The 15,350-nt window shown below is 47.2% G+C and overlaps 2 protein-coding genes across 6 annotated transcripts in view; both read right to left on the bottom strand.

Annotated features, from left to right (window-relative positions):
• Positions 1 to 11,151, bottom strand: part of LOC142366229 (neurexin-3a-like) — a 126,014-nt gene extending 114,863 nt beyond the window's left edge. For all 5 annotated transcript variants that reach the window (XR_012766752.1, XR_012766753.1, XM_075448055.1 and 2 more), the window contains exon 1: positions 10,851 to 11,151. The gene's annotated coding sequence lies outside the window, so the exon portion shown is untranslated. The remainder of the gene's footprint in view (positions 1 to 10,850) is intronic.
• Positions 10,830 to 15,350, bottom strand: part of LOC142366608 (neurexin-3a-like) — a 112,376-nt gene continuing 107,855 nt past the window's right edge. The window contains exon 5 of the mRNA XM_075448556.1: positions 10,830 to 11,152. Coding sequence (XP_075304671.1) covers positions 10,830 to 11,152 — 323 coding nt within the window. The remainder of the gene's footprint in view (positions 11,153 to 15,350) is intronic.

The following is a 15,350-nucleotide window of genomic DNA, read 5'->3' as shown; positions in this document are numbered from 1 at the left end:
AAAGGCAAAACACACAACTGATAGCAGCAAGTCATTCAAGGAAACAGACAGTGGAGCGAGGCTTCTACATAAAAACTACAGAAAGATGCTGATGTTAAAAGTGTGTTTGCACAACAAATGTTATGGCACTTTCATTCATATGGCAGCACATTTAAAATAAAGCTAAATGCTAAAAGCTATACGCTACTTTTGGATTCATTTTTGGATTCTGCATACAAATGTGATTAATCGTGATTAATCAGGGAAATCATGTGATTAATTAGATTAAACATTTTAATTGTTGCCCAGCCCTAATTTTTATGAGAAATATCAGTCTCACACATGACTGTGAAGCTGTTACTGTCATACAGGCTCGTTATTGGACACTGGGGCAGCCTGTCGGCTGTTAAATGCTCCGATCTTTGGGTCACATTGTGGGGAAAGTTCTGAACGGATCCCTGATCTAAAGCACGGATTCATTCGTGTCTCCACAGGTGAATGTTTCTCACTTTGTGGACCTGAGTACCATCAGAGTTACTAACTCCTGCAGATGGGGTTACCTCACACAAACGATGGCATGAATGAAGATGAGAGTCAGATTTAAGGAGGATTCCCTTCATCTTAGTTCGTGTTAACAAACACACTCTCAGAAATAGGGGTACAGTACGAGTCCTGTTTTGTCCCCTGATGTATATATATGTATACATATGTACATATATGTACCTTTTTGAGGGTCCAAAAGGTACATATATGTACTCAAGTAGCCTAAATATTAATGTTTAAATAATTATTTAGTATTTTTTCAGAAGGCTAGTTGTTGTGTTTTTTTTTTTTAAATGTGAGGGTTTCTCTGTTTCCTTTAGTATTCAACGAAGATTTTATCTAGCCATTTTTTAGTATCCTTGAAATAAAATCTATATTTTTTTCAAACTGCAGAGAGCTCTGACAGCCAATCACAACCTTTGTAATGTAGATTTTACAGACAAAACTATCCAACGTGTGTCTGACGTCCAAGTCAACAATGCCATTGTTATCATTTCTGTCATGAGTGTTATTTTCATGTATGCGGTTTTAAAGTTGGTGGAGAATGGACAGTTTTACATTGCATAAAGTGAAATTAAATTGAAATGTGAAAATAAAAAGAATACATTCTGATAAATTTCAAAGTTATTTATGGATGGACGGATGTACTGTACCCCAGAGACGGGGACTCGAGTCGCTGTTTTGATGACTTGTGACTTGACAAAAAATAAAAGACTTGAGACTCGACTCGGACTTGGAGGTTAAAGACTCGGCACTTGACTTGACTTGAGACACAATGACTTGAATGACTTGAGAGTTATTCAGTTCATGTTTTCAGTTTGAATATAAAATTAATAAATTAATTTAAAAAATAACATGGATTACCCGGTAGGAGCGCAGGCTGAGAATGATTGGATCCCTACCCTGTCAATCAGCCATGCCCTCTCTGCATACCTTAGTGTTTATTGGAGAGAATAAACTCATATCAGATATGCATCAACATGTCAGCGGGACCGAGAGTCGTTGTCTTCGGCTTTCGTAATCACCATTTTGACGGCAAAAGACGAACAGCTCAGTGCAAGACATGCGGCATCAACATCTCAGACAGCCAGACGACAACTTCCAACTTTGTTCGTCATTTGAAGATCCATTCTGACCAGTAAGTGCTCGTCAAATTAGCTAATTTTATCCTGTTAGCCTAGTCGGTAGTTAGCTAACGTTAGCTTGATATGATACAGGGTGGACAGGTTGGACACATTGGCCAATGTAAGTTTTATGAGTTCTTCATTTCAGCAGAAAACTATGCTCCCAGAGGAGCTTATCAGGCTGAAGGCTGAAGAGCTCAGTCGTCTCCATGTGACACAACCTGCTCAGCACGCACTCCTCAGGTTAACCCCGGGCTCAGGAAAGCTGCGCCGGGCCGGTGGTCGCACGTTCTCCCCCACAGACACTTTTTTTGTGCACTCATGTCACACACCTGATTTCCAGCTTCTGGAACTAATCAGACCCCAGCAGGAAGGCAGAAAAACCTGAGAGTGGAAGAAGCCGGTGGAGGGCAGAGTGACAGAAATGTAAAGCAGACTGAACGCTGGCAAAGCTCCAAACCCAAAAAGTGCACCGCAAACCAAGGAGTGATAATGAGAGTGATATATCTACCATGCAGTGGAGTTTGTTTATCATGTCGTATCCACTGGCTGTTTGCTTTGCCCAAAGGTGAGATGGGAAAGGCAATAAAAGAACAAGAAAGAGGCTGTTAATAACAAAGCAAATCAAACAAAACACCAACATGTGGACGTCTGCACGAAGACAGACGGAGAAATTAAGTCATGAAATGTGCAACAAGGATGGTAAAATAACAGTTTCTTCCCTCTACAGCCCCAACTGTAAGCACTTTTAAATCCAGGTTAAAAACATTTCCCTTTCCGTGTGCTTATGGTTGAGTTTATATTTTTCTTTTTCCCCTCTTAAAACTGTGTGTTTTAATTTTTATTCTCTTTAAATTGCTTGTTTTTGTGCTGTTCTTTTAAATGCCTTGTCTTTATGTAAAGCACATTGAGTTGCCTGTGGTATGAAATGTGCTATATAAATAAAGATGCCTTGCAGGAGATGCGTGGCAGGTTGAGTCCCAGTTAGCCACCCAGTTAGCCACCCAGTTAGCCACCCAGTTAGCCACTCAGTTAGCCACTCAGTTAGCCACTCAGTTAGCCACTCAGTTAGCCACTCAGTTAGCCACTCAGTTAGCCACTCAGTTAGCCACTCAGTTAGGCTTTATTCATCACCAGAAGGGGAGAAAAAGCTTCCCAACACATGCCAATCTACCCTGGTTGTGTTCCAGGCGTTTCAGTTACAAACAAAGCCCTGGGTGTCAGGGCAGGTGGTGAGGTAGGACACGGATGCGGACTCAGAGGGGTAAAAAACAAACTGGGTTCATTTCACAAAAAAAAAAAAAGTTAAACAAAAGGTGCGGCTGGTTTTTGAGCCGGATAACAAAACCCTGAACTGTGGAATAAAAGACATAAACATGGCTAAACAAAAGACTTGGCATGATATATGAAAGAACACTTAGCTTAATCGTGGCATGAAGGGGTGAAAATCAAGGTATCAAGGTAGGTATATCACAAAAGAACAGGGGAGACTGGAAACTAAACAGGGAACTGGGAGTGATTAGTGACAGCTGGGGACAAACAGGTGAGGGGAATGAACTAATGATCAGACAGAAACTGTGGGGAAGACAATGGCTGTGTTCGAAACCGCCTACTTCTCCTACTCCTACTAACTTTAACTTTTTTTAAGTTCCCGGATGCATACTAGATTCTCTGAAATGTTGGGTATGCATCATGAGGTTACTACTCATACTCAAACTACCCAAGATGCAACGTAACGTGACGTCGCCGATCGTCATTTCCTGTCAAAACGGCAGTTTCAAGCTAGCTACAACGAGGATAGGTTCACTTCCTGTTTTCAAAACAAAAGCACCAATTGTATGGTAATGGCTTTCCCTATGATAAAAGGCAACGGGTATTTTATTTTGTGAAAATAACCGGAAGTGCGTTGCTCACTGCGGCTAGCTTTAGTAGCGCCGAATTCGTGGGAACAAAATTGTAAACAGCCGGTATTTTGTCAGGTTTATTTATAAGGCACTTTACATCAACTTAATGACTTCAGAGTGCTACATTTTAAAACTAGCATTAAAAAACAAAACAAAACAAATAAACAAACAGAAAAAGAATTTGATGTAGATGTAATGTGATGTAGAAGAGCAGAGAAGACGGGAGAATTAGGTCGATTTGTGACACCCTGATCCTAAAATAGCTGATCATAAACCAGTGTTTTATTTACAACCAAACGTGGAAACATATGAAATGATCTCATTATTATCGGTTCAACTAAGTAGGTCGGGCTACACATGTGCATCCTGGGTGGATCTGAAACCACCCAACAGAGCCAATAAGCTGCAGTCGAGTCAGTTTTCCAACTTTAAATCTTTCTAAATGCAAATAATCTAACCTTAAATGAGTTCAATAAAACTTAACGAGCGTTTGGAAGAGAAAAATCTTCAGTCTTTGTTGAATTTAAACAACTTTAAACTGTCTTTGCAGAGATGAGCCGTGGGAGAGTTTAAAGGGATAAAACTGTTCCACCAGCAGAGTCGGCTCTCCTTCCGTCCATTAGCAAGCTGACGCTCAGAAAGCCAGCAGCCCTAACACTGCTGCTCCTTGGAAACGGTCAGCCCCGACACTGCTGCTCCTTGGAAACGGTCAGCCCCGACACTGCTGCTCCTAGGAAACGGTCAGCCCTAACAATGCTGCTCCTTGGAAACAGTCAGCCCCAACACTGCTGCTCCTAGGAAACGGTCAGCCCCAACACTGCTGCTCCTTGGAAACAGTCAGCCCCAACACTGCTGCTCCTAGGAAACGGTCAGTCCTAACACTGCTGCTCCTTGGAAACGGTCAGCCCTAACACTGCTGCTCCTAGGAAACGGTCAGCCCTAACACTGCTGCTCCTAGGAAACGGTCAGCCCTAACACTGCTGCTCCTAGGAAACGGTCAGCCCTAACACTGCTGCACCTAGGAAACGGTCAGCCCTAACACTGCTGCTCCTAGGAAACGGTCTGCCCTAACACTGCTGCTCCTAGGAAACGGTCAGCCCTAACACTGCTGCACCTAGGAAACGGTCAGCCCTAACACTGCTGCACCTAGGAAGCGGTCAGCCCTAACACTGCTGCTCCTAGGAAACGGTCAGCCCTAACACTGCTGCACCTAGGAAACGGTCAGCCCTAACACTGCTGCACCTAGGAAGCGGTCAGCCCTAACACTGCTGCTCCTAGGAAACGGTCAGCCCTAACACTGCTGCACCTAGGAAACGGTCAGCCCTAACACTGCTGCTCCTAGGAAACGGTCTGCCCTAACACTGCTGCTCCTAGGAAACGGTCAGCCCTAACACTGCTGCTCCTAGGAAACGGTCAGCCCTAACACTGCTGCTCCTAGGAAACAGTCAGCCCAGCCCTAACACTGCTGCTCCTAGGAAACGGTCAGCCCTAACACTGCTGCACCTAGGAAACGGTCAGCCCTAACACTGCTGCACCTAGGAAGCGGTCAGCCCTAACACTGCTGTACCTAGGAAACGGTCAGCCCTAACACTGCTGCACCTAGGAAACGGTCAGCCCTAACACTGCTGTACCTAGGAAACGGTCAGCCGTAACACTGCTGCACCTAGGAAACGGTCAGCCCTAACACTGCTGCTCCTTGGAAACGGTCAGCCCTAACACTGTTGTACCTAGGAAACGGTCAGCCCTAACACTGCTGCTGCTAGGAAACGGTCAGCCCTAACACTACTGCTCCTAGGAAAAGGTCAGCCCTAACACTGCTGTACCTAGGAAACGGTCAGCCCTAACACTGCTGCTCCTAGGAAACGGTCAGCCCTAACACTGCTGCTCCTAGGAAACAGTCAGCCCTAACACTGCTGCTCCTAGGAAACAGTCAACCCTAACACTGCTGCTCCTAGGAAACAGTCAGCCCAGCCCTAACACTGCTGCTCCTAGGAAACGGTCAGCCCTAACACTGCTGCACCTAGAAAACGGTCAGCCCTAACACTGCTGCTCCTAGGAAACGGTCTGCCCTAACACTGCTGCTCCTAGGAAACGGTCAGCCCTAACACTGCTGCTCCTAGGAAACGGTCAGCCCTAACACTGCTGCTCCTAGGAAACAGTCAGCCCAGCCCTAACACTGCTGCTCCTAGGAAACGGTCAGCCCTAACACTGCTGCACCTAGGAAACGGTCAGCCCTAACACTGCTGCACCTAGGAAGCGGTCAGCCCTAACACTGCTGTACCTAGGAAACGGTCAGCCCTAACACTGCTGCACCTAGGAAACGGTCAGCCCTAACACTGCTGCTCCTTGGAAACGGTCAGCCCTAACACTGTTGTACCTAGGAAACGGTCAGCCCTAACACTGCTGCTGCTAGGAAACGGTCAGCCCTAACACTACTGCTCCTAGGAAAAGGTCAGCCCTAACACTGCTGTACCTAGGAAACGGTCAGCCCTAACACTGCTGCTCCTAGGAAACGGTCAGCCCTAACACTGCTGCTCCTAGGAAACAGTCAGCCCTAACACTGCTGCTCCTAGGAAACAGTCAACCCTAACACTGCTGCTCCTAGGAAACAGTCAGCCCAGCCCTAACACTGCTGCTCCTAGGAAACGGTCAGCCCTAACACTGCTGCTCCTAGGAAACGGTCAGCCCTAACACTGCTGCTCCTAGGAAACAGTCAGCCCTAACACTGCTGCTCCTAGGAAACAGTCAACCCTAACACTGCTGCTCCTAGGAAACAGTCAGCCCAGCCCTAACACTGCTGCTCCTAGGAAACAGTCAGCCCAGCCCTAACACTGCTGCTCCTAGGAAACAGTCAGCCCAGCCCTAACACTGCTGCTCCTAGGAAACGGTCAGCCCTAACACTGCTGCACCTAGGAAACGGTCAGCCCTAACACTGCTGCACCTAGGAAGCGGTCAGCCCTAACACTGCTGTACCTAGGAAACGGTCAGCCCTAACACTGCTGCACCTAGGAAACGGTCAGCCCTAACACTGCTGCTCCTTGGAAACGGTCAGCCCTAACACTGTTGTACCTAGGAAACGGTCAGCCCTAACACTGCTGCTGCTAGGAAACGGTCAGCCCTAACACTACTGCTCCTAGGAAAAGGTCAGCCCTAACACTGCTGTACCTAGGAAACGGTCAGCCCTAACACTGCTGCTCCTAGGAAACGGTCAGCCCTAACACTGCTGCTCCTAGGAAACAGTCAGCCCTAACACTGCTGCTCCTAGGAAACAGTCAACCCTAACACTGCTGCTCCTAGGAAACAGTCAGCCCAGCCCTAACACTGCTGCTCCTAGGAAACGGTCAGCCCTAACACTGCTGCTCCTAGGAAACGGTCAGCCCTAACACTGCTGCTCCTAGGAAACAGTCAGCCCTAACACTGCTGCTCCTAGGAAACAGTCAACCCTAACACTGCTGCTCCTAGGAAACAGTCAGCCCAGCCCTAACACTGCTGCTCCTAGGAAACAGTCAGCCCAGCCCTAACACTGCTGCTCCTAGGAAACAGTCAGCCCAGCCCTAACACTGCTGCTCCTAGGAAACGGTCAGCCCTAACACTGCTGTACCTAGGAAACGGTCAGCCCTAACACTGCTGCACCTAGGAAACGGTCAGCCCTAACACTGCTGTACCTAGGAAACGGTCAGCCCTAACACTGCTGCACCTAGGAAACGGTCAGCCCTAACACTGCTGCTCCTTGGAAACGGTCAGCCCTAACACTGTTGTACCTAGGAAACGGTCAGCCCTAACACTGCTGCTGCTAGGAAACGGTCAGCCCTAACACTACTGCTCCTAGGAAAAGGTCAGCCCTAACACTGCTGTACCTAGGAAACGGTCAGCCCTAACACTGCTGCTCCTAGGAAACGGTCAGCCCTAACACTGCTGCTCCTAGGAAACAGTCAGCCCTAACACTGCTGCTCCTAGGAAACGGTCAGCCCTAACACTGCTGCTCCTAGGAAACAGTCAGCCCAGCCCTAACACTGCTGCTCCTAGGAAACGGTCAGCCCTAACACTGCTGCACCTAGGAAACGGTCAGCCCTAACACTGCTGCACCTAGGAAGCGGTCAGCCCTAACACTGCTGTACCTAGGAAACGGTCAGCCCTAACACTGCTGCACCTAGGAAACGGTCAGCCCTAACACTGCTGTACCTAGGAAACGGTCAGCCGTAACACTGCTGCACCTAGGAAACGGTCAGCCCTAACACTGCTGCTCCTTGGAAACGGTCAGCCATAACACTGTTGTACCTAGGAAACGGTCAGCCCTAACACTGCTGCTGCTAGGAAACGGTCAGCCCTAACACTACTGCTCCTAGGAAAAGGTCAGCCCTAACACTGCTGTACCTAGGAAACGGTCAGCCCTAACACTGCTGCTCCTAGGAAACGGTCAGCCCTAACACTGCTGCTCCTAGGAAACAGTCAGCCCTAACACTGCTGCTCCTAGGAAACAGTCAACCCTAACACTGCTGCTCCTAGGAAACAGTCAGCCCAGCCCTAACACTGCTGCTCCTAGGAAACGGTCAGCCCTAACACTGCTGCACCTAGAAAACGGTCAGCCCTAACACTGCTGCTCCTAGGAAACGGTCTGCCCTAACACTGCTGCTCCTAGGAAACGGTCAGCCCTAACACTGCTGCTCCTAGGAAACGGTCAGCCCTAACACTGCTGCTCCTAGGAAACAGTCAGCCCAGCCCTAACACTGCTGCTCCTAGGAAACGGTCAGCCCTAACACTGCTGCACCTAGGAAACGGTCAGCCCTAACACTGCTGCACCTAGGAAGCGGTCAGCCCTAACACTGCTGTACCTAGGAAACGGTCAGCCCTAACACTGCTGCACCTAGGAAACGGTCAGCCCTAACACTGCTGCTCCTTGGAAACGGTCAGCCCTAACACTGTTGTACCTAGGAAACGGTCAGCCCTAACACTGCTGCTGATAGGAAACGGTCAGCCCTAACACTACTGCTCCTAGGAAAAGGTCAGCCCTAACACTGCTGTACCTAGGAAACGGTCAGCCCTAACACTGCTGCTCCTAGGAAACGGTCAGCCCTAACACTGCTGCTCCTAGGAAACAGTCAGCCCTAACACTGCTGCTCCTAGGAAACAGTCAACCCTAACACTGCTGCTCCTAGGAAACAGTCAGCCCAGCCCTAACACTGCTGCTCCTAGGAAACGGTCAGCCCTAACACTGCTGCTCCTAGGAAACGGTCAGCCCTAACACTGCTGCTCCTAGGAAACAGTCAGCCCTAACACTGCTGCTCCTAGGAAACAGTCAACCCTAACACTGCTGCTCCTAGGAAACAGTCAGCCCAGCCCTAACACTGCTGCTCCTAGGAAACAGTCAGCCCAGCCCTAACACTGCTGCTCCTAGGAAACAGTCAGCCCAGCCCTAACACTGCTGCTCCTAGGAAACGGTCAGCCCTAACACTGCTGCACCTAGGAAACGGTCAGCCCTAACACTGCTGCACCTAGGAAGCGGTCAGCCCTAACACTGCTGTACCTAGGAAACGGTCAGCCCTAACACTGCTGCACCTAGGAAACGGTCAGCCCTAACACTGCTGCTCCTTGGAAACGGTCAGCCCTAACACTGTTGTACCTAGGAAACGGTCAGCCCTAACACTGCTGCTGCTAGGAAACGGTCAGCCCTAACACTACTGCTCCTAGGAAAAGGTCAGCCCTAACACTGCTGTACCTAGGAAACGGTCAGCCCTAACACTGCTGCTCCTAGGAAACGGTCAGCCCTAACACTGCTGCTCCTAGGAAACAGTCAGCCCTAACACTGCTGCTCCTAGGAAACAGTCAACCCTAACACTGCTGCTCCTAGGAAACAGTCAGCCCAGCCCTAACACTGCTGCTCCTAGGAAACGGTCAGCCCTAACACTGCTGCTCCTAGGAAACGGTCAGCCCTAACACTGCTGCTCCTAGGAAACAGTCAGCCCTAACACTGCTGCTCCTAGGAAACAGTCAACCCTAACACTGCTGCTCCTAGGAAACAGTCAGCCCAGCCCTAACACTGCTGCTCCTAGGAAACAGTCAGCCCAGCCCTAACACTGCTGCTCCTAGGAAACAGTCAGCCCAGCCCTAACACTGCTGCTCCTAGGAAACGGTCAGCCCTAACACTGCTGTACCTAGGAAACGGTCAGCCCTAACACTGCTGCACCTAGGAAACGGTCAGCCCTAACACTGCTGTACCTAGGAAACGGTCAGCCCTAACACTGCTGCACCTAGGAAACGGTCAGCCCTAACACTGCTGCTCCTTGGAAACGGTCAGCCCTAACACTGTTGTACCTAGGAAACGGTCAGCCCTAACACTGCTGCTGCTAGGAAACGGTCAGCCCTAACACTACTGCTCCTAGGAAAAGGTCAGCCCTAACACTGCTGTACCTAGGAAACGGTCAGCCCTAACACTGCTGCTCCTAGGAAACGGTCAGCCCTAACACTGCTGCTCCTAGGAAACAGTCAGCCCTAACACTGCTGCTCCTAGGAAACAGTCAACCCTAACACTGCTGCTCCTAGGAAACAGTCAGCCCAGCCCTAACACTGCTGCTCCTAGGAAACGGTCAGCCCTAACACTGCTGCTCCTAGGAAACGGTCAGCCCTAACACTGCTGCTCCTAGGAAACAGTCAGCCCTAACACTGCTGCTCCTAGGAAACAGTCAACCCTAACACTGCTGCTCCTAGGAAACAGTCAGCCCAGCCCTAACACTGCTGCTCCTAGGAAACGGTCAGCCCCAACACTGCTGCTCCTTGGAAACGGTCAGCCCTAACACTGCTGCTCCTAGGAAACGGTCAGCCCCAACACTGCTGCTCCTAGGAAACGGTCAGCCCTAACACTGCTGCTCCTTGGAAACAGTCAACCCTAACACTGCTGCTCCTAGGAAACAGTCAGCCCAGCCCTAACACTGCTGCTCCTAGGAAACGGTCAGCCCTAACACTGCTGCTCCTAGGAAACAGTCAGCCCTAACACTGCTGCTCCTAGGAAACAGTCAGCCCTAACACTGCTGCTCCTAGGAAACAGTCAACCCTAACACTGCTGCTCCTAGGAAACAGTCAGCCCAGCCCTAACACTGCTGCTCCTAGGAAACAGTCAGCCCAGCCCTAACACTGCTGCTCCTAGGAAACGGTCAGCCCTAACACTGCTGCTCCTAGGAAACGGTCAGCCCTAACACTGCTGCTCCTAGGAAACGGTCAGCCCTAACACTAACACTGCTGCTAGGAAACGGTCAGCCCTAACACTGCAGTTCCTAGGAAATGGTCAAACACCTCTCTGCCTTACCTGTCGGAGGTTGCGGGTCACTTTGACATCGTGCCACGAGTTGTCGTTGAACTTGCCGTTGACCGGCTCCACGATGGCCTCGAAGGCCCCGGAGCCCAGGTTGATAACGAGGGAGACGGCTCCGTCCTTCAGCGCCAGGTTGACGTAGTCGGCGGACTTGCCGGTGTGCAGGATGAGGCCGTTCCGCTGCCATGTCTTGAAGGAGAGCGTGATCTCGTCGCTGCTGCTCTGGATGGGGTTCTGGGAGAGATCGTAGCAGAAGTACTCTGAGCCGCGGAAGGTGGCCACGTTCTCCTCCCTGGCTGTGGTGAGAAGAAGAAGAAGAAGAAGAGACATGGGAAACCTTTCAGTACGAACAGCGTGACGTCAACGTGTTAAACATTTCCAAAGGAGACTGTTTGACTCCAGCAGGAAACTATTCTTCAGAATCTTTAAGCCTGAATATCAGAATTTAAGTCTGTGCTAAGCCCTGTCGCCTTTTCCCTCTTTATACTTTTAACTTTTCTGTGATTATAAGCCACTCGGCACGGCTTGGCAAATTAAATATCTGTTCAGGGGAAACCGTGTGGTTTGGCATCAGATGCATAATCTATAAGTTCCTCCCAAACCATCCCGGTCCGGCGGAGCCAGAAGGATGGTCTCCTGTGGCTGGAAAAAGTGACACATTTAGTTTTCCAGAAAATGGTAAAAATGTGTCTTCCTGATGACTGATGGGAAGCCAGACACGCTTATCAATCCTTCAGATACATAAAGACGAGGGCTGGGTGAGTTATTATCGCGTTAACGCATCGATTATTTATCGCCAACAATTATTTTATCGCGCTTTTCTTTTTTTTTTAAATTGAAAAAATTATAATTTGGGGGGGGCCTTTTGTGCCTTTCATGGAAAGTTCAGAGAGACAGGAAGCAGGGGGCAGAGAGAGGGGGAACAACACGCAGCACAGCCACAAACCACCCCTGTTTTATTATTTATTTTATTATTGTAAAAATCTGTTGCTCACATGCTTTTATTTTGTAAAAGTCTGTTGATCACGGGCTTTTATTTTGTAAAAGTCTGTTGCTCACAGGCTTTTATTTTTGTAAAAGTCTGTTGCTCACAGGCTTTTATTTTTGTAAAAGTCTGTTGATCACATGCTTTTATTATTGTAAAAATCTGTTGCTCACAGGCTTTTATTTTGTAAAAGTCCTGGCCTGATTTATGTGACATTATAATCAAATAATATAGCAAAAATCGATGTTTTTTAGGCTATGGGCAGTATATTTTGATTTCCTAGGATATGAAAGCAGATATCCTGAAATCCCTCCATAATTTTCTTTTCAATTTGTGTGTAAACAAAATGAAAAAATGATTTTGCACCTGGCTTTATCATATGTTCAGATATATCTTCCTGAAATATATGCAAATATGTGCATATTTAATGAGATAATACCTAATTTGCATAATTAAACATACAAATTTAGAAAACTTGTAATACATTTTTTTTCATACTTGTATAAGTAATCAACTGATGAAGTTCCATGGTGATATCTATTATTTTAAAATATTACCCTATTCACCTGTAGTGTCTCGCCTTAAAGGAAAGAAAAAAATGTCCCTTTATGATTACAGAACTATTCAGAAGAGTAAGAAGGAGCAAATGTCAAAGGATAACAATGTGAAATTCATCTAAAATAAGAAAGAAGATGAATAATAAGAACCTCCAGAGACGGTTGGCCGTGCGACGGGGAGGAATGCTGCTGAGAGATATCACATAACGGCATCAAAGGCCTAATCTTCCAGTGAAATTGGCTGTCACAGAGACACTGCGACACAGCGGTTACGCTCGTCATCAGGCAGAAAGCAGACGAAAAAAGGGGGGAAAGACAGAGATGAACTGTATTTACGACCTTGGTGGAAGGGGAGGGGAGAGAAAACAGGGAGAGGGCATCGGATAGAGCCGAGGGATAACACGGAAAAATGCTCCGGTCGGGAGTCGTTATCTGCGATATCATCTTCAATTAACTCGCCGTCTCTTAAGCAGAAAAACACTGAAATCTGAGCCAGAAAGCAGCAAGAGCTGCAGGTCAGTAAAGCACAGATCAAAAAAATGCAAAAAAAAAGCAGTAAAATGGCCATGTTCTGCATTTGCACAAATCAGTAAAAGGTTTCACAAATCCCAAACAAGGTTTTAATGAATCTATAGCCTCTTTAGAATAATTCTGTCCAGATTTGAGCAGTGTAACTATTGTAGTTTCCATACAGGACCTAGTTTAGGGCGATCAAAATGCAAAAAAAATGCATTTTCTGGGCTTCTTTGCAGCCTTTGGATGGAAAACACCTTCATCTCACCAGCTTTTGCTTCTCGTTTCTTATGCGTCTCCTTTAAATCGTCACATGTTAAAGTAGAAACCCAAACCTGGAGAAAACATCTATTTTTTGCCTTATTTTTGCACGTTTTGGAGCAGGAGTTCCTCTGAGAAAAGGCTCGATTCATTCAGAATTCGGTCAGAATTGTTACTCAGTGGGCTGAGTGGTCCTCCTCTGATTGGAAAACGCAGGATTTAAATGATACATTAATGTGTCCAAACGTCTGAAAACCAAATTATTGGCTAAAAATCAACATTATCTATTAATTATTAGGGCTGGCCGAGTTAACTCGTTATTATCGCGTTAACTCACCAATAATTTCGCCTCTTTTGACATGAAGCTGTATGACAGCAGGCAGTGATACGAAGGGAGAGAAAATAGGGCCAAGAGATGGTGAGGTCTGACTTTTTCCTGGAGAACCTTTTTGTGATGCAAATGTATTACTCTGTTGAACGAATATTGTTCTGAAAAGCAAAACGCTTTATTTTTTAAACCCCAGCCAACTAGCCGGACTACCTTCATCAACACCAATCACATTTCTATTTGTCTATCCCTACCCCTCGTCCCTTCAAACGGAGCAGTAAGGCGTAGGGCTTGAAACGTAACCCCAAAGTATTGGGACAGCCCTTCACACTCACGTACGTCATTAGTCCGCGCCGTCAGTTGTTACGTAACCAAAAGCGACAGCTTTAGCCAGAAGTAAACAAACGTGCCGGCTGCTGTGGTGTTCGCGCTCTCCTGGGCTATTCGGATATTTTTAGAAATATCTGCGTCGAATCGACGGAGTGCCATCAGGCGAAGGCGTCTTCGACATCTGGGAGCATTGCTGGATCTTATGTAGAATGAGAAATTAATGCAAATAACGTGTGTGAGTGAGCATCTGGTAGCTTCCAGAGCCGGCGTGTGCATATGATAATGTGTGTGTGTGTTTGAAAGTGCTTCTAACTGTACATTTGTGATATTGTGTAATATAGAAACAATTTGCTTGTCTCGTTGGATTTGCTGATTTATTGATCGGAGTAGTATCCTAACCTGGCTAACCTAGCTGAAAGCATAAGCTAGCGTTTAGCCTTTGTTATGCGCCTCGTTCCGTTTGGGATAAACATGCAGCTCATGGGTTTTTGAAGCGGTTTTCTTTGTAACTGGTTCAGATTTGATGACATAAATAAATGCACTGCATTGTGTGTGCTATCAATGTGTTGGTTTGGGAGGATGAAAGCCTGATCTTTCCATGTTTTTCTTTCCAGCTGACGGGTCATCCTACAAATTATTGCAGATTAAACCACAACATAAAATGACCTGTTAAGATGTTATTGTTTTGTTTGAGAATGTACCCCAATTTTTTGTTATCCCTTGTATAATAAATCTCTTCATACCAATATCCGTTCCAGTCGTTCATATGATGTTGATGCGCGTTGTACTCTGGGAAATATATCATACCCCTCCAAACGTAGTCAGCCTAGCCGAACCACTCCGTTTCGAGGGGTACAAAGCCCTCCCCCTTACCCCTACACGTGAACGCGCAAAACGGAGGGGTAGGGCCAAGGGGTGAAATGGGATTGGGCCTTAAGCTCTAAACTCTGTAAACTTTAGCAACATTTGAAACCTTTTCAGGTGAGAAAGTAGTCGTTTAGATCCCCAACGTGTTAAAAACCTGACAAAATACCGGCTGTTTACAATTTTGTTCCCACGAATTCGGCGCTACTAAAGCTAGCTGCAGTGAGCAACGCACTTCCGGTTATTTTCACAAAATAAAATACCCGTTGCCTTTTATCATAGAGAAATCCATTACCATACAATTGGTGCTTTTGTTTTGAAAACAGGAAGTGAACCTACCCTCGTCTAGCTTGAAACTGCCGTTTTGTCATATCATATCAAAACGCCGATAATTATTTTAGCGCGCATTAACGCATATTTTTTTTAAATTTATTTATAAAAACAAATTTTGGGGGGGGGGCTTTTGTGCCTTTAATGGAAAGTTCAGAGAGACAGGAAGCAGGGGGCAGAGAGAGGGGGAACAACATGCAGCACAGGGATAGCTGCAGCGAGGACTATAGTCTCTTGTACATGGGGCGCCTCCTCAACCCACTACGCCACAAACCACCACTGTTTTATAGGCTTTTATTATTGTAAAAGTCTGCTGCTCACAGGCT

Source organism: Odontesthes bonariensis, chromosome 17, assembly GCF_027942865.1.
Source record: "Odontesthes bonariensis isolate fOdoBon6 chromosome 17, fOdoBon6.hap1, whole genome shotgun sequence".
In the NCBI taxonomy this organism is placed as follows: Eukaryota; Metazoa; Chordata; class Actinopteri; order Atheriniformes; family Atherinopsidae; genus Odontesthes; species Odontesthes bonariensis.
This window is presented reverse-complemented; position numbering and strand designations above follow the sequence as displayed.